Source organism: Leucoraja erinacea, chromosome 4, assembly GCF_028641065.1.
Source record: "Leucoraja erinacea ecotype New England chromosome 4, Leri_hhj_1, whole genome shotgun sequence".
NCBI classification, from domain to species: domain Eukaryota; kingdom Metazoa; phylum Chordata; class Chondrichthyes; order Rajiformes; family Rajidae; genus Leucoraja; species Leucoraja erinaceus.
The window spans coordinates 83326616-83346167 of record NC_073380.1 but is presented as its reverse complement, the minus strand read 5'-3'; the positions used below and the strand labels follow the sequence as shown (position 1 = coordinate 83346167).

The 19552-nt window shown below is 43.4% G+C and overlaps 1 protein-coding gene across 1 annotated transcript in view; it reads right to left on the bottom strand.

The window, feature by feature from the left end:
- Positions 1-19552, bottom strand: part of emc2 (ER membrane protein complex subunit 2) — a 145195-nt gene that overhangs the window by 50777 nt on the left and 74866 nt on the right. Inside the window, exon 8 of the mRNA XM_055634679.1 lies at positions 7512-7593. Within this exon, the coding sequence (XP_055490654.1) occupies positions 7512-7593 (82 nt within the window). The remainder of the gene's footprint in view (positions 1-7511; positions 7594-19552) is intronic.

Below are 19552 nucleotides of genomic sequence, written 5' to 3'. Positions count from 1 at the left end.
GGTTGTTATTGTGGCACCACTTGACCGAGTGTTCCATCTCAAATTTGTACACAGACCCATCACCACCCATAATTCGGCCAACGTTGTCGGTAAATGTGTAGATACCATTGAATGAATGAATTAATTAATTAATTAATAAGTTTATTGGCCAAGTATGTACATATACAAGGAATTTGCCTTGCTGCTCTGCTTGCAAGTAACAAAACGACATACAGTAAACAATTAAGAGTGAAACATAAAAACATTAAAACATTAAGAATAAAACATTATAGTTTAAACATGTGAATGAAATAAAATTAGAGCAAAAGGAGGCTACAGACTTTTGGTTATTGAGTAGAGCTACAGCTTGTGGGGAAAAAAAGCTGTTTTTATGTCTGGCCGTGGCGGCTTTGACAGTCCGGAGTCGCCTTCCAGAGGGAAGTGATTCAAAGAGTTTTTGGCCAGGGTGAGAGGGGTCAGGGATGATCTTACCCTCTCGCTTCCTGGCCCTTGCAGTGTAGTTCATCAATAGGGGGGAAGATTACAGCCAAAAACCTTTTCAGCTGATCGAACGATTCGCTGCAGCCTCCGGATGTCGTGCTTGGTGTCTGAGCCAAACCAGACCATGATGGAGAAGGTGAGGACAGACTCTACAATGGCTATATAGAATTGGACCATCATTGCTTGTGGCAGATTGTGCTTCCTCAGATGCCACAGGAAGTACAGATTTCTCCAGTCTCTCCGTCCACATTGTTTGCTTATTCTGTATTTTTTATTTCTATATTGCACTATTACTACGGACTGACGCTAAACTGCATTTCGTTGTACCCATACTTGTATCTTTGCAATGACAATAAAGTTGAATTGAATTGAATTGAATCCTCTGTTGGGCCTTTTTGACTGTAGAGTTGATGGTGGCCCCCCATTTAAGGTCCTTGGAGATGATGGTTCCCAGGAACTTAAAAGGCTCCACAGATGTGACTGTGGCGTTGTTGATGGTGAGTGCGGGGAGTGAGGAGGAGGTGGGGGTGCAGTCGTTGGTGTGGAGAGAGTAAAGGAGAGGGGAGGGTATGTCCAACCTTGTGGTGCTCCTATGCTGACGGTCTGCGGGTCCGAGATGTGCTTTCCCAGCCTCACATCCTGCTTCCTGTCTGTCAGGAAGTTGGTGATCCACTGGTTTTTAGAACACGGGTCATGTTCTGAGGTCTGAGGTCCGAGGTTCCCACCTGCTTTAAAAGGGAATCAATAATACCGGTGCACAAGAAGAGCAAGGTGACGTGCCTCAACGACTATCGACCAGTGGCACTAACGTCGGAGGTGATGAAGTGCTTCGAGAGGTTGATCATGGTGCAAATCAACTCCTACCTCGAGAAAAACCTGGACGCACTGCAGTTCGCTTACTGCCACAACAGATCAACGGTGGATGCGATCTCGCTGGCTCTCCACTCCACTTTGGACCACTTGGACAACAAAAACTCATATGTCAGGCTGTTATTCATTGATTGCAGCTCGGCATTTAATACTATCATCCCCTCCAAGCTGGTTATCAAACTCTCAGAATTGGGTCTCTGCGCATCCCTCTGCAATTGGATCCTCGACTTCCTCATTCACAGACCACAGACTGTTCAAATTGGTGGAAAAGTGTCAGCCTCGATAACAATCAGCATGGGAGCACCTCAAGGCTGCGTGCTCAGCCCCCTGCTGTACTCACTCTATACTCATGACTGTGTAGTCGGTCAAAGTGTGAACTCCATCATCAAGTTCACTGACGATACCACTGTTGTGGGACGTAACACTAATGGGGATGATTCAGTATAGAAGTGAGATCGATCGACTGACCAAATGGTGCCAGCACAATAACCTGGCCCTCAACACCAAGGAACTGATTGTGGACTTTGGAAGGGGTAGGATGGGGACCCACAGTCTCGATGGCAGTGTATCTAGACTTTCAGAAAGCCTTTGATAAGGTCCCGCACGGAAGACTGGTGACTAAAATTAGAGCATATGGTATTGGGGGTAGGGTGTTGACATGGATAGAAAATTGGTTGGCAGACCGGAAGCAAAGAGTAGGAGTGAACGGGTCCTTTTCAGAATGGCAGGCAGTGGTGAGTGGAGTACCGCAAGGCTCAGTGTTGGGGCCGCAACTGTTTACCATATATATTAATGATTTGGAAGAAGGAATTAGGAGCAACACTAGCAGGTTTGCGGATGACACAAAGCTGGGTGGCATTGTGAACTGTGAAGAGGATGTTAGGAGGTTGCAGGGTGACCTGGACAGGTTGAGGGAGTGGGCAGATGCGTGGCAGATGCAGTATAATATAGATAAATGTGAGGTTATCGACTTTGGCGGCAAAAACAAGGGGGCAGATTATTATCTCAATGGGGTTAGGTTAGGTAAGGGGAGGTGCAGCGAGACCTGGGTGTCCTTGTACACCGGTCACTGAAAGTTGGCTTACAGGTACAGCAGGCAGTGAAGAAAGCTAATGGAATATTGGCCTTAATATAACCATATAATAACCATATAACAATTGCAGCACGGAAAACAGGCCATCTCGACCCTTCTAGTCCGTGCCGAACACGTATTCTTCCCTAGTCCCATATACCTGCGCTCAGACCATAACCCTCCATTCCTTTCCCGTCCATATAACTATCCAATTTATTTTTAAATGATAAAAACGAACATGCCTCCACCACCTTCACTGGAAGCTCATTCCACACAGCCACCACTCTCTGAGTAAAGAAGTTCCCCCTCATGTTACCCCTAAACATCTGTCCCTTAATTCTCAAGTCATGTCCCCTTGTTTGAATCTTCCCTACTCTCAGTGGGAAAAGCTTATCCACGTCAACTCTGTCTATCCCTCTCATCATTTTTTAAAGACCTCTATCAAGTCCCCCCTTAACCTTCTGCGCTCCAAAGAATAAAGCCCTAACTTGTTCAACCTTTCTCTGTAACTTAGTTGCTGAAACCCACGCAACATTCTAGTAAATCTCCTCTGTACTCTCTCTATTTTGTTGACATCCTTCCTATAATTAGGCGACCGAAATTGTACACCATACTCCAGAATTGGCCTCACCAATGCCTTGTACAATTTTAACATTACATCCCAACTTCTATACTCAATGCTCTGATTTATAAAGGCCAGCACACCAAAATCTTTCTTTACCACCCTATCTACATGAGATTCCATTTTCAGGGAACTGTGCACAGTTATTCCAAGATCCCTCTGTTCACCTGCATTCTTCAATTCCCTACCATTTACCATGTACGTCCTATTTTGATTTGTCCTGCCAAGATGTAGCACCTCACACTTATCAGCATTAAACTCGATCTGCCATCTTTCAGCCCACTCTTCCAACTGGCATAAATCTCTCTGTAGACTTTGAAAATCTACTTCATTATCCACAACCCCACCTATGTTAGTATCATCTGCATACTTACTAATCCAATTTACCACACCATCATCCAGATCATTGATGTACATGACAAACAACCGTGGACCCAACACAGATCCCTGTGGCACCCCACTAGTCACTGGCCTCCAACCTGACAAACAACCATCCACCATTACTCTCTGGCATCTCCCATTCAGCCACTGTTGAATCCATCTTGCTACACCATTAATACCCAACCCATCATAACAAGAGGATTTCAGTATATAGAGGTTCTTCTGCACTTATATAGGGCTCCGATGAGACCACATCTGCAGTATTGTGTACAGTTTTGATCTCCTAATTTTGAGGAAGGACATCCTTGTGATTGAGGCAGTGCAGTGTAGGTTCTCGAGATTGATCCCTGGGATGGCGGGACTGTCATATGAGGAAAGATTGATAAGACTAGGCTTGTATTCACTGGAGTTTAGAAGGATAAGGTGAGATCTTATAGAAACATATAAAAGTATAAAAGGATTGGACAAGCTATATGCAGGTAAAATGTTCCCAATGTTGGGCGAGTCAAGAACCAGGAGCCACAGTCTTAGAATAAAGGGGAGGTCATTTAAGACTGAGGTGAGAGCAGGGAGCAAAACACACATCTTGATCTCCCTCTCCCCATTTGGCCGGCAAGTGTTGAACTGCACAGAAATAAGAGCCTCGTATACACTCTGTGGCGGCCAATTCCACAGTCTCACCATTCCGAGTAAATATTCTGTGCTAGGATTTCCCCACTAGATATGCTGACAAATCCCTGATCAGAAAAGTAGAGCATTATACCGGTATCCCCTTAAATCTTATTTTCCGCACCCAGACAGAAGAAAAATAATTTTCATTCTTGCAACTGAAACACTGAAAGTGCAGACTTACAAATGCATTGTTCATTGCACAACTGTGTATGCTCAAGTAAACCCACATTAACTACAGCATCCAATCAACTTTCCTGGACTTGAATCCAAGTACCAAAGTTCTATTTTAACTGTGGCCTGTAGTTCCTAAGGGCAGTAATTAAAGTTGAGATATAGATCAGCCACAATCTGATTGAATGATGAAATAGTCTCAAGGGTTTTCAACTGTCCTTTTGCAATAATGAGAGACATATTCCAATGATACTATAATGTAGAAAGCTGTTTCTGGATTATTTTAATTCCGTGTAGACCCAGGAATACAAAAAACTGCAGGCGGGATTGCATTGTGTTCTTCAACCTTGTATCTAATATCAACAATTATTTACTGCAGATACAACATTTTCTCTCCTTAATACATCAGTTGCCCCGCCATATGGGGTCCGCCTAGTTTCTACTGCGATGTGTTGAGAGTGGGGAATTTGGTCGTCTTCAGCCAGCGTGTTGCTCCTCAGGGGGAAGGGGGTGTTGTGGCCGTGAGGGGGGCCGGTCCTCACCCTGTCATGGTGGGTGTCGAGGAGAGGCGTGTGCTCGGAGTGGTTCTGACTGAGTCTACCCCCGCTCCGTCGGATTTGCTCATCGGGCCCAGGCTCCGGGATATTTCTCGGGCGCCGGCCCCAAACAACATGTGCCGCATTTCCGAGATGCCCAGCGCGCCGTTTCCTGATGCGGGGAGATGCATACAGTATAGAATGCTCCTGCACATTCTGCACCTCCTTGCCTTCGTCTTCCGTCCATGCATGCCTTGGCGGTCCGTGTTACCATCTGAAGGTGGGAGCGGTCCCCGGTGGTGAGTCTTCCCCCTTCACATTGGAGTCTTCCCCCTTTACATTGGGGACCTGGGGTGGAGAGTGTTGCACAGAGCGGTGGCGTGTAATAAGACTTTTGAGTCGGTTCACGGGCTCGCCGGCCGCCTGTATTTTCTGTGGCGAGGTAGAGACCGTGTTCCACGTGTATATGAGGAAATATTATACAATAGAATTGCTCAGATGGTAACTTTTGTGTGAGGAATTTATGTTAAGTTGCAAGAGAAGGACTTGGAGCTGAGGTTTTCAGAAATACATAGCCCCACAAAGAAATAAAGTGCAATGAACACAACACACAGGAGAACAGATGGCTTATCATAACATTGAAATGTTGATCTGAAGAGGCATAGCTTTGTTTGCTTTGAAGCAGCTATAACGTTGTCAGAAGTTGTATTTGGTTTAGTTTGGTGTTTAGAGTATAGGTTATTGATGGGTTTCTTCTCAGGACATGAGTATCATGTGTCCTTTCTTTATGACACATCTTTGAGCTCGGGTGTGCCATAAAGGGGATTTTTGGTCGTCTATATTGGGTGTTGGGTACCAGGGCTTGATAATGGTATGTGATCGTGTTTTCGCTGTTTAAATGTATTTATGTTGAGATAAGAGATAAGGCATAGGTGATGGTTGTGTGACCTTTGTATAAGGGTGGTTTCTTATGTTTATAGAAAACTAAGAAAGTTAACTCTGTTTTGATAATCATCCATTTGCTGTGTGGAATGCTATTAGTGAGGAGGCCTTACATTCCTTTCGTCCAGAGATAGAAGGGGGAGGTTGTAATTCAGAATGAAACTAGACCCGAGCTTGGGAAGAAGTAATTATAATTTATCAAGTGTGAAAATTTGTGGCCTTTGTGTGGTTGGGGATTGTAGAAATAACTTAAGTCCTTACCACTTTGTAAGAATGGGGCAAAACTCATATTTAATCCATAAGTAACTGTATTTTAATTATGAAGTTGTAGAACTATCACTATACTATTACTATTCATAGAACTATTCATAAAAATTATGAACTTTATTTTCCAAAGTGAAAATATATGTTTTGTGTGTATGATGTGTATTTTATATTCTGAGAGGTGGTTTCTGAGAATTAATTTTATATTTCTGTGGTTTTACTTCATTGAACTTAAATGATTTTGAGCAAAGAGGTTAAAGAAAACCACAGAGGGAAAAAGGGTTGTAAAGAGGCCAGAAAAGGGAAACTCATGTGACTATACGTATTGTCAATCACTGGGAAGGATTTAGTTGATTGGTTAATGCAAACAAGGTAAATGTATGGTAAACCCAAATGATTTGTTAATAGTTTGCCACTCCTTCTGTACCATAAATGTCTAATACCTATATAATGTGTTACGTTTGTACCAAAGTCAGTAGTTCTTTCGACCTGCCCCAGAGTTTCTAGCTCTGTGTTGAAAGGTTTAAAGAATTATCCAGCGCGGTCAGAATAAAACATTGATTTTAGCAGCAATGGTTTGAATCAAGTTTTCTTGAATTGGACTGATAAAATAACATATATGGAGTGTGTGAGGTTGCTACCCCTGTACACAGAGAGTGGTGAATCTCTGGAACTCTCTGCCACAGAGGGTAGTTGAGGCCAGTTCATTGGCTTATTAAGAGGGAGTTAGATGTGGCCCTTGTGGGCCAAGGGGATCAGAGGGTATGGAGAAAAAGGCAGGTACGGGATACTGAGTTGGATGATCAGCCATGATCATATTAAATGGCGGTGCAGGCTCGAAGGGCCGAATGGCCTACTCCTGCACCTAATTTCTATGTTTCTATGTTTCTACCCCTGTACGAATATCTGATGGGGCTGCTCCTCAAGTTCTGGTTGCATTTTAGTCCGCCGATCCTGGTGTTTGGGCACAAGGCAGGGAGTAGGGAGGGCCAATCGGGGGGAGTGGGATCTCCCTGTTGGTTTACTCCTGGGTCTGGCCAAGATGGCCATTCATAGGTCCAGGTAGTGGGCGGTCGATGGTCACAATAGAGTCGGCTGGTGTCCCTCTTCCGGGCCTATGTCCGTGCTCGCGTGTCCCTGGAGAGGGGACTCTGGACGCCTTCCGTGAACGCTGGTCACCGCGGGATGTCGAGAGCATTATTAATATTGATTGCACCATTGTATTATGAAATGTTTGATGTATTGTAACCATTGAACGTTTATGTACATTTGGGAGAGAGAGAGAGAGAGAGAGATAGAGAGCGAGAGCGAGAGCGAGAGCGAAGATCGTTATGCCAGCAACTTCAAATCAAAAGTACATTTTTGACGGGCTGTTTAATGAACTAGAAAGGTACTAAAATATGCATGTATCTGCTCTTTATATTCACAACATAATTAATAAATATCAAACCGAACATGTTAAGAATAATTGCACAACAGAAGAAAGTTATTCCCCTCTTACCTCTGCATAATGTTGACAGTACAGGTGATTGTGAGGGTTAGTCATCATAAGTTCTTCTAAGCAAAATGCTGCTTTTGCATAACTGCAATGAAGACAGAACATTCTAAAAATTAAGATGTTTTAAATCTTGTTAACAATACATTGTCTATGGTAAGTAGTTTTAAACAGAGGCAGGTAAAATGAGTTACAGTCGAAATAAGCATTTGCTATAATTCACTAAAACTGAAATGGAAACTTAAAAAACGTAAAAATCTGGAACAATATTGAAGATGGAGAATGTTCATGCTGCAATTTCGTCTAGGTTAGTTACGAGATACAACCGGGAAACAGGCCCTTTGCTCACCTGTTCACACTAGTTCTACATTATCTCACTTTCGCACCCACTCTCCACACACTAGAGGCAATTTACAGTTGCCAATTAACCTAAAAATCTGCACATCCTTGGGAAGTAGGAGGAAATCCAATCTCCCTGAGGAAAGACACACAGACAGGGAGAATGTGCAAACGCCACAGACACCAGAAATAATCCTTTTTTGCTTAAGTCCACCCTCTGCCATCTCCAGTTTAAATTCCATTTGGAATATTTTGGAGGACCAAGAACCAAGAACCTGAAGTCAGGATCGAACAGGGATATCTGGCACTGTGAGGCAACAGCTCTACTAGCTGCTCCATTCTACCGCACTGTAGTATAGTGAAAGGATTGTGAACAGGTCTTTTTAACCATTCATGATATACACAGATCATTAACAAGGTGTCTTTTTTCAAATGTTATTAAGGGCTTCATTGAAAAATTAAGAGAAATACCAGAATAATAAGTTCAAAGCTATACACCTGATAGTGTAGAGACCACAGTATGAGTGGTCACTGTTCCCAGTACTTCTTGGAAGCAGTAACCAGAGTGTCAACCCTGTAATATATATATTCTTGCCATGTATTAAGGGATATGGAGCAACAGTGAGGACATACAGTCGCGACCTCAGAGCATACCCAAAGGATATAATGGTCCAATCATGTTTTTGTGTTACATTCTCTTGCCTCCAACTGTGACTTACTGCAAACACTTCTCACGCAGACTTCTCATATGAAGATAAATTCTTAGTGGATTATCAAAACACTGATACTCTTGGCAAGCTATGAAATTATCAGCAGTCCATGAGCCTTTCAGTCACCCCACTAGCTGCTTGTCCAGAATCTAACAGGGACAGTGTCTTCACAGGATCACAGCTGACAAAGTGAACAGATGAGTCTCGGACAAAGCTGTTCATTACATGCTGGAGGCTAATTCACTGGCTAATCGTTTCTCTGCTCCAGATCCTTATAATGTTTGGAGCAAGACTACTGAACAGTGACCAAAATAAACACATTACCTTCACAGCTGCAAACAATGGTCACAAAGAATGCGCAACAATACACTGTAATAATTATATTTTAATTATCCTCTCGTTTAGCAGAAACAAAAATATATTTACATACATGGACAATAGGTGCAGGAGTAAGCCATTCGGCCCTTCGAGCCAGCATTGCTATTCAATGTGACCATGGCTAATCATCCACAATCAGTACCCCATTCCTCCCTTCTCCCCATACCCCTTGATTCCGCTATCCCTAAGAGCTCTATCTAACTCTCTTTTGAATGCATCCAATGAATCGGCCTCCACTGCCTGAGGCAGAGAATTCCACAAATTTACAAAGCACAAAAGAGTTTGGATTCTAGATCCTTATTACTTAAATATCTCTATACATTTTCTTTAAGAAACTCTGAATATTTGGCTTACAATTGTCAAGTTTACTTTTGCATTCAATATAATTACAGCTCTTTTGATTTCTGTTTTTCTGATGTTTAGTTATTTCTTATTATACTCTGCTTTTCACTGAACCACCAGAATAAATTGTCATTAAAGGTGAATTTTAACAAGATAATTAATATTCCCATTGAATCCATTTGTTATTATTAAAATAGAATGTAGGTGAATGGAAAAAAAATATTAGGTCCCCACGGGACAAGGGAGAGAATGACTAACAAACTACAGGACTGAAGAAAAGGCTGGAGGTGGGGAGGACCAGGATCTGGGAAAATTGGGTGAGGAGCAGAAATTGTAAGGGGATTGGCAGAACAGTTTACAGTAAGGGATAGGCATATTGTGGGTAGAGAATGGGGCAAGGGAGATGGTGTGTGTAGAAGGGGGCAGAGGAGGGTGCGTGCTATATAGGACTGAGGAGGATACATGCTCTATGGGAATGGAGGAGAGTGTGTGCCGTACAGGACTGGAGGTGGGTATGTGCTGTAGTTGGCAAGAGGAGGATGTGTATGGTAGGAGGCAGGGTGGGTTATGTACAGAACAATGAGGGTGTGTGTTATGGGGGCAAGTGCTGTGGCAGGCAAGAGGAAGATATGTGCTGTGGAGGGGCAAGAGGATGGTGTGTGCTGTGAGGGAGGGGGCGGGCAAGAGGATGGTGTGTGATGTGAGGGAGGGGGGGGGCAAGAGGGTGGTGTGTGATGTAGGGGGCAAGAGGGTGGTGTGTGATGTAGGGGGCAAGAGAAGACGTGCTTCAGAGAAGTAGTCAGCATTCACATGGCCTCACCATTGTAGAAGAAGTGGATAGTCTTAACGTCCCTTTCAACCGTTAGTGTTTATTTGTCTGCAACTATTTACAACTGGATGTGGCAATCTCAAAAAGAAGTCAGCCATTCGGGACAGAGATGAAAAAGAATTTCTTCACGCAGAGGGGGGTGAATCTCTGGAATTCGCTCTCTCCAAAAGGCCTGTGGAGGCTCGCCTGCTGTCTTTATTTAACGCAGAGATCAAACATTTTTGGAAACAGGGTACATAGGGTTGGTACAGAAAACTGGGACTGAGGTTAAAGGTGTCAACAATGATCTTATTAATTAGAATAGCAATTCAGAAAGACACCTGCTATAATTTTATTTTTTCCTTGTTATTTTTTCTTATGTCCATTGCTGCAACGGTACATCTCTGCAGACACATATTTTGAGCACTCCACCTTAACTCCTGGCACGAGAAAGTAAATCACACGAGACAGACAAAACTTGAAGTTTCTGATTTACAACTGCAGCCTCATGTTTCCTTAAGGAAATTAAAAATGTATTAGAATAGTTAACCTCAGCCTTTCGTTCAATCTTTCCTGCAAATAGTGCTTGTGATTTGCTTCTTTTGGATTTCTGTTTTTTAATTGTTTTTTTTATTTAATTCTTTATTTCGAACAGAATAAAAGAATAAAAAGCAAGTGTGAAACAGCATACAAAAAACAAAACAAGAATATTTATAAAGTGTCATAAACAATATCTATAAATAAATGAAATCGTATGTGTCCAAAAAGGAGCAGGAAGAAGCCAAAGCTTATTAATTCCCACCCCTTATTCAATTGCTTGTAATTATCTTATACAAATTTAGCAGCTGTATGTGCACCATATGTACACCAGCAGCTATACGTTCACTTTTTTTTTTGATTTTCAGCAAACGCATATTTATTAAATGAAATACACAAGAGGAATTATTTTGTTTCAGTTTGAGAGCATGATATAGTTTAGAGTGGTGCCCTCAAGAAAAAGATGTTGAGCAATCCTTCTAACCAAGGATATTAAATTTATACCCTAAATAAGGTATTGCACATTGAACCTGTTGATGAGAAACATTTCCCTGTATTTAAAAAATGAAACCTTCCATGACTGTGAACTACTCCCACTCTAAAAAAAAGATGGGGTTAAATAATGGTTATTCAACAACAACTAACTGACACTTTTGGAAGAGCATCCACATGCTTAGCATGCCTGTTGCTCACGTGACTCATATAATAAACATCTTGAATGTCACATGAGCAATAGGCAGATGTTTCATAGCCTAAGGGCTCTCAAGTAATTCAGTAACAATCAGTAACAATCAAACACCATTCAGTAACAATCAAATCATAAAATCTTTAATCAATCTTAATTGTTTTTTGTGTGAGGGTTGTAGGAGTGGCGGTTTGAGATTTTAAATCAAAGTAAACACTACAAGTTCTTATACCAATTACAGTTTGACAAATTGCTGGATTTATTTCACTTGCATACTCTACATATTACATTCTCTCCAAGGAGACAAAATTCAAGACAGCGCTGACCTACAAGTCATCCCTGGTGAAATTTCAGTTTGTGAGGCCAAAATAACACTAGCACTAATTGCAAACAGCAAAATCATCTGCGGAACAAAACAGCTTTTTCCAAATAAATTTGCAGACGTTGTAACATTTCCAAAATAGGCTTACGACCAGCAGTAAATCATATCAACACTTACAGTATTAGTTTTCACAATCAAATATACAAACAAAGTTGACGAATAGCTTCATGCTGTTCACTTTAGTCACATACTTCAATGAAACAGTTACCAGACAATCCCCAGTGCCAGATTCTTCTCATGTCCATTTCCGTCAGTAGAGGAGCTCAAACCTCAGGAATGGCTTTTGCCACTCCTTGTGCGTTTTATAACAAGTGTTTGGCTGCATTTACACTCTTGCTGCTGTCAAAGATTGATGAAAATGTGATGTTTGCTGGCACAGCCACCCAAAACCTAGCAACATTTGGAGTACGCTATGGTCTTGGAAGTTAATTTACACTGAGAGTCAGATCTGGTTTCAAATAATGGGAATCAAAATTGCCATCAGCTGCACAAACACAAGATTTTGCACATACTTAAACTAAAGTCATGGCCAAGAATGTTGTTCCAATTCATCAGCCTCATTTTGGTTAAGATTGTTTAAATACTATGCCACAACATTTTTCAAGGTGCTACAGTCACCAAACTACTGCCCAAATAGTGTGCTGTCACCTTCTGCTGGGCATTAGATGAGAACATTAGACAAGAACACAACTCTTAATGGCAGTCGACACACCATGCTGGAAACATGGCAAGCCAATTAACTTGGCAGCGTCAATGAAAGAATGGTGGCACTGGTAACCATGAAGGTTGATGAGGGCAAGACCTTCTGGAAGGCTTTTGATATGATTCCACATTGCGGGATGCTCTGGAAGGTTAGACCACAGGGGACCCACACAAGTGCTAGCTGACTGGATGTTAATTGGCTTCATGGAAGGAATCATAGAAACATAGAAAATAGGTGCAGGAGGAGGCCATTCGGCCCTTCAAGCCAGCACCGCCATTCATTGTGATCATGGCTGATCATCCCTAATCAATAACCTGTGTCTGCCTTCTCCCCATATCCCATGACTCCACTAGCCCCTAGAGCTCTAACTCTCTCTTAAATCCATCCAGTGATTTGGCCTCCACTGCCCTCAAAATTCAAGCAGGGAACTGGCAGGGAAGTCCATAAATTCATAACTCTCTGGGTGAAAACGTTTTTTCTAACCTCAGTCTTAAATGGCCTTCCCTTTATTCTAAGACTGTGACCCCTGGTTCTGGACTCGCCCAACATTGGGAACATTTTTCCTGCATCTAGCTTGTCCAGTCCTTTTATAATTTTATACTTTTCTATAAGATCCCCCCCTCATCCTAAACTCCAGTGAATACAAGCCTAGTCTTTTCAATCGTTCCTCATATGACAGTCCCGCCATCCCAGGGGTCAATGTCGTGAACCTACGCTGCACTGCCTCAATCACAAGGATGTCCTTCCTCAAATTAGGAGACCAAAACTTTACACAATACTCCAGATGTGGTCTTACCAGCGCCAGGGTCGGATTTACCTATAACCTAGACAAGCTTAAGCTTAGGGCCTCAAGGTCTAGGGGGCTTCCGGCCAAGGCAGGACACATACCGTTCAACTCTGGGCGGGTCCCCCTCTCTATCTCTCTCTCTCCATCTCCCCCCGCTATCCGTGTCCGGGCCGCTGGGCTCCGCTCGCTCCTCATCCGCCGGCACGGCAGGCCGCCTTGCACATGCGCATTGCTGCGGCCTGCATGTCCTCCCCCCTGCGCATGCGCACAACCACGGCCAGCACATCATCGGCCGCCCTGCGCATGCGCATGCGCACTGCAACGGCAACTGGTCGGCGCTGTGCACTTTCTCCCTCGCTTTGAATTGTGGGAGATTTGGCCGCCATGGCTGTCCTGTCGCTGCCTTGCCGCAAGCGCTGAAAACCAACGCGGAGGGGGCCTCACAAGTGGAACAGCTTAGGGCCTCTCTTCATCTAAATCCGCCCTGACCAGAGCCCTATACAACTGCAGAAGAACCTCTCTACTCCTATACTGAAATCCTCTTGTTATGAAGGCCAACATTCCATTAACTTTCTTCACTGCCTGCTGTACCTGCACGCCAACTTTCAGTGACCGGTGTACAAGGAAGGATACCCAGGTCTCGCTATATCTCCCCCTTACCTAACCTAACCCCATTGAGATAATAATCTGCCCCCTTGTTTTTGCCACCAAAGTGGATAACCTCACATTTATCTATATTATACTGCATCTGCCACGCATCTGCCCAATCACTCAACCTGTCCAGGTCGCCCTGCAACCTCCTAACATCCTCTTCACAGTTCACAATGCCACCCAGCTTTGTGTCATCCGCAAACTTGCTAAGGTTGCTCCTAATTCCCTCTTCCAAATCATTAATATATATGGTAAACAGTTGCGGCCCCAATACCGAGCCTTGCGGCACTCCATTCGCCACTGCCTGCCATTCTGAAAAGGACCCGTTCACTCATACTCTTTGCTTCCTGTCTGCCAACCAATTTTCTATCCACGTCAACACCCTATCCCCAATATCATGTGATTTCATTTTAATCACCAGTCTCCCGTGCGGGACCTTATCAAAGGCTTTCTGAAAGTCTAGATACACTAAATCCACTGGCTCCCCTTCATCCATTTTACTTGACACATCCTCAGAATTCCAGAAGATTAGTCAAGTATGATTTTCCTTTCATTAATCCATGCTGACTTGGACTAATCCCTTTACTGCTAACCAAATGCCCCATTATTACCTCTTTAATAATTGACTCCGGCATCTTTCCCACCACCGAAGTCAGGCTAACTGGTCAGTAATTCCCCGTTTTCTCTCTCGCTACTTTCTTGAAAAGTGGGATAACATTAGCTATCCTCCAATCCACAGGAACTGATCTTGAATCTAGTGAACATTGGAAAATGGTCACCAATGCATCCACTATTTCTAGAGCCACCTCCCTGAGGACCCTGGGATGCAGACCATTAGGCCCAGGGGATTTATCATCCTTCAATCCCATTAGCCTACCCAATACGATTTCTCGCCTAATTAAAATTTTGTTCAGTTCCTCTACCCCCTTAGATCCTCTGTCCTCCTGTACATCTGGGAGATTGTTTGTGTCTTCCTTAGTGAAGACAGATCCGAAGTACCTGTTCAACTATTCTGCCATTTCCTTGTTCCCCATAATAATTTCACCCGTGTTTGCATTCCAGGAACCAACATTTGACTTTGCTACTCCTTTTCCCTTAACATATCTAAAGAAGCTTTTACTGTCTTTCTTTACATTCCTGGCCAGCTTCCCCTCGTACTTCATCTTTTCAGCCCGTATTGCCTGTTTTGTTTCCTTCTGTTGTCCTTTGAATGCTTCCCAATCCTCTGGCTTCCAGCTACACTTTGCTGTGTTATACATCTTTTCTTTTAGTTTTATACTATCCCTAACTTCTCTTGTCAGCCACGGTTGCCTCCTACTCACCTTAGAATCTTTCTTCCTTTTTGGAATGAAATGATCCTGCGTCTTCCGGGTTATGCCCAGAAATTCCTGCCATTGCATTTCCACCATCATTCCTGCTGGGATCCCTTTCCAGTCTACCTTGGCCAGCTCCTCTCTCATGCCTTCATAGTCCTCTTTGTTCAACTGTATCACTGTCACTTCCGATTTAACCTTCTCCTTCTCAAATTGCAGGAAGGCTGACGGTAAAAAGTTGCTTTTCAGATTGCAGCCTGTGATCCGTGGTGTGCCTCAAGGATCAGTGTAGGGCTCATTGTTGTTTGTCATCTACAGTACATTCAGAAAGTAATCAGACCCCTTCATTTTTTCCCACATTTTATTATGTTACAGCCTTATTCTAAAATGGATTAAATTAATTTGTTTAATCATCAATCCACACCCAATACCTCATAATAAAAAAGCAAAAACAGATGTTTAGAAATTTTTACAAAGTAATTAAAAATAAATAAAAGAAATATCACATTTATATAAGTATTCAGACCCTTTGCTATGACACTCAAAATTGAGCTTCAGTGCATCAATGTTTCCATTGATTATCCTTGAGATGTTTCTACAACTTGATTGGAGTCCACCCAGTGGTAAATTAAATTGATTGGACATGATTTGGAAAGGCATGCGCCTGTCTATATAAGGTCCCGCAGTTGACAGTGCATGTCAGAGCAAAAACCAAGCCATGAAGACGAAGGAATTGTCCGTAGACCTCTGAGACAGGATTGTGTCGAGACACAGATCTGGGGAAGGGTATAAAACAATTTCTGCAGCATTGCAGCTCCAAAATAGCACAGTGGCCTCCGTCATTATTAAATGTAGAACTTTGGAACCACCAGGACTTCATAGAGCTGGCCACCCGGCCAAACTGAGCAATCGGGGAGAAGGGCCTTGGTCAGGGAGGTGACCAAGAACCTGATGGTCACTCTGACAGAGCTCCAGAGTTCCTCTGTGGAGATGGGAGAAGATTTTAGAAGGACAACTATATCTGCAGCACTCCACCAATCAGGCCTTTATGGTAGAGTGGCCAGACGGAAGCCACTCCTCAGTAAAAGGCACATAACAGCCCGCTTGGAATTTGCCAAAAGGCACCTAAACAAGATTCTCTGGTCTGATGAAACCAAGATTGAACTCTATGCCTGAATGGCAAGCGTCACGTCTGGAGGAAACCAGGATACCGCTTTTCGGAGCTCCAGCAACGCAACTTCTCCCGTCCGTGTCGCGGGGTTGGAACTACCCGGAGCAGGGCCGTACATCGCCCGGCGCGGCTTTACGGTCGCGGGACATGCCAACGCCCGCCGGGGGCTCCCTCATTGAGACATTAGACCTGGAGCGGGGGCGTACATCGCCCGGCGCGGCCTTAACGGCCGTGGGACTTACCATCGCCCGCCTAGGGCTTTAACATCGGGAGAAAAATGGAACACAGGGGAGAGAAAAGACTTTGCCTTCCATCACAGTGAGGAGGAGATTCACTGTGATGGATGTTTGTGTGAATTGAATTGTTTGTATGTCTTGTAGAAATTGTTCTGTTTGTATGGCTGTAGAAACAGAGTTTTGTTTGAGCCTCATTGAGGTTCAAATGACAATGAATAAATATTGTATTGTATTGTATTGTATTGTACTGCTCATCACCTGGCCAATACCAGGCCTACAGTGAAGCATGGCCCTGGCAGCATCATACTGGGGCAGAGATCACCTTTGCAGGACAACGGCACACAGAGAAACTGGGAGTGGCTTTGTGACAGGAATGTCGAGTTCAAGATGGACGGAGATTGAAATCTCTGGTGGGACCTGAATCCTTGTGCATCGAAAAACCTCCCCTGGATCTCAGGACTGGGGCAGAGGTTGGACCTTCAGAGAAAGGTGGTGAACGACCCTAAACTCTCTGCCCAGAGACAACGCCAGGATTGGCTATTTGTAAGAGGGAGTTAGATGTGGCCCTTCTGTTTAAGAGCCTGGACTTGAAACTGATTGAATATCTCTGGTGGGACCTGAAAATAGACGTGCATCGACGCTCCCCATCCAACCTGCAGAGAAGAATGGGAGAAATTACCCAAATACAGGTGTGCCAAGCTTGTAGCGTCATACCCAAGAAGACTTGAGGCTGTAAACGCTGCCAAAGGTGCCTCAACAAAGTACTGAGTAAAGGGTCTGAATACTTATGTAAATGTGATGTTTCAGTTTATTATTTTTAATTACTTTGCAAAAATTTCTAAACACCTGTTTTTACTTCTTTATTATGGGGTACTGTGTATAGATTGATGATTAAAAAAAGGAATTTCATCCATTTTAGAATAAGGCTGTAACGTAACAAAATGTGGAAAAAGTGAAGGGGTCTGAATACTTTCTGAATGCACTGTATTTCAACGATTTGGATGAGAATGTATAAGACATGATAGCAGATGAGTTCAGCATGTCCCCAACAACCTTAACCAACCTCTACAGTTACACTGTAGAAAGCATTTTATCGGGATGGTAAACCCGTCACAGCATGGTTTGGGAACTGACCATCCGAGACAGCAAAAAATAGAAGAGTTCTGGACAGAGCCCAGACCATCGCACAAGCCTACTTCCCTTCCACTGACTCCATCTACATCACACTGCCCCAGCAAGGGCGCCAGCATAATTAAGGACCAGTCTTCTTCCCTCTCCCATCAGGCAAGTTGGACAGAAAATTGAAAATGCACACCTCCAGATTCAGACAGTTTCTTCCCAGCTGATATCAGGCAAATGAACGGTCTTCTCTTCAGCAAGAATGCAGTCCTGACCTCCTATCTACCTCATGGGAGACCTTAGAACTATGATTAATTGGACTTTATCGGATCTCAATGTTATATCTTTCAATACATTTTGTGCCCGTTATCCTTTATCTGTGCCCTGTGGATAGCTTGATTGTCTTCATGTATAGTCTTTTCGTCGACTGGATAGCATGCAAACAAAAAGTTTTCACTGTACCTCGTCATAGCAATAATAAATGAAACTAAAGTAGGTGGTTTCCTACAGTGAGGATAGTTATCAAAAACTACAACAGGATCGTGATCAGCTGGGCAAGAGCACTGAGGAATGACAAATGGAATTTAATACAGATAAGTGCAAATTTTTGCATTTTGGGAAGTCAATCAAAGGCAGGACCTTCACCATGAATGGCAGGGCTCTGGGAAGTGTTGTAGAACAGAAAGATCCAGGAGTACAGGTACATAGTTTTTAAGAAGGAACTGCAGATGCTGGAAAATCAAAGGTACACATAAATGCTGGAGAAACACCTTCAGGTTTCGGCCTGAAACGTTGCCTATCTCCTTCGCTCCATAGATGCTGCTGCACACGTTGAGTTTCTCCAGCATTTTTGTGTACCACAGTTCCCTGAGAGTGGCGTCACAGGTAGATAGGGTGGTAAGGAAAGCTTTTGGTACATTGGCCTTCATTGGTTAGGGTATTTAGTATAGAAGTTGGGATGTTATGTTATAGTTGTACAACATGTTGGTGAGGCTGCATTTGGGATATGGTGTTCCATTTTGGTCACCGTGCCATAGCAAGGATATTACTGAGCAGGAAAGAGTGCAAAGAATAGCGAAAAATGGTGCTAGAACTCAGGGGCTTGAGCAATAAGGCAGACCAGGACTTCATTCTTTGGAGAGCAGGAGACTGAACATTAATCTTGTAGAGGTGTATAAAATCAAGTGGGGCACAGATAAGGTAATGCACAATATTTTACCCAGAGTAGGGGAATTATTCAATGGGAAACTGAGGAACAACCTTTTCACTCAGAGGGCGGTAGGTATATGGAACAAGCTGCCAGGGAAGGTAGTTGAGGTAACTACTACAACATCATATAACTAATATAACCATATAACAATTACAGCACGGAAACAGGCCATCTCGGCCCTAAACGTCCATGCCGAACAAATTTTGTTCCCCTTAGTCCCACCTGCCTGCACTCGTACCATAACCCTCCATTCTCTTCTCATCCATATGCCTATCCAATTTATTTTTAAATGATACCAATGAACCTGCCTCCACCACTTCCACTGGGAGCTCATTCCACACCGCCACCACTCTCTGCGTAAAGAAGTTCCCCCTCATATTACCCCTAAACTTCTGTCCCTTAATTCTGTCATTTAAAAGACAGGTACATGGATAGGAAAGCTGTAAAGGGGTATTGGCCGAACGTGGGCAAACAGGACGAGCTTATATGGGGCATCATGGTAGGCATGGAGTTGGGCCAAATGGACTGTTCCCGTGTTGCATGAGTCTCTGGTAGAAGGAAAGACCAGAAGCCGTAGCATAGCTGATTGAGAAGCCACAGCTGGACCAAGCACCTACTATTCATCTTCGTATTACTGAAGAGAAAAGAGATTCTTCTGGACACTCTACTAAAATGT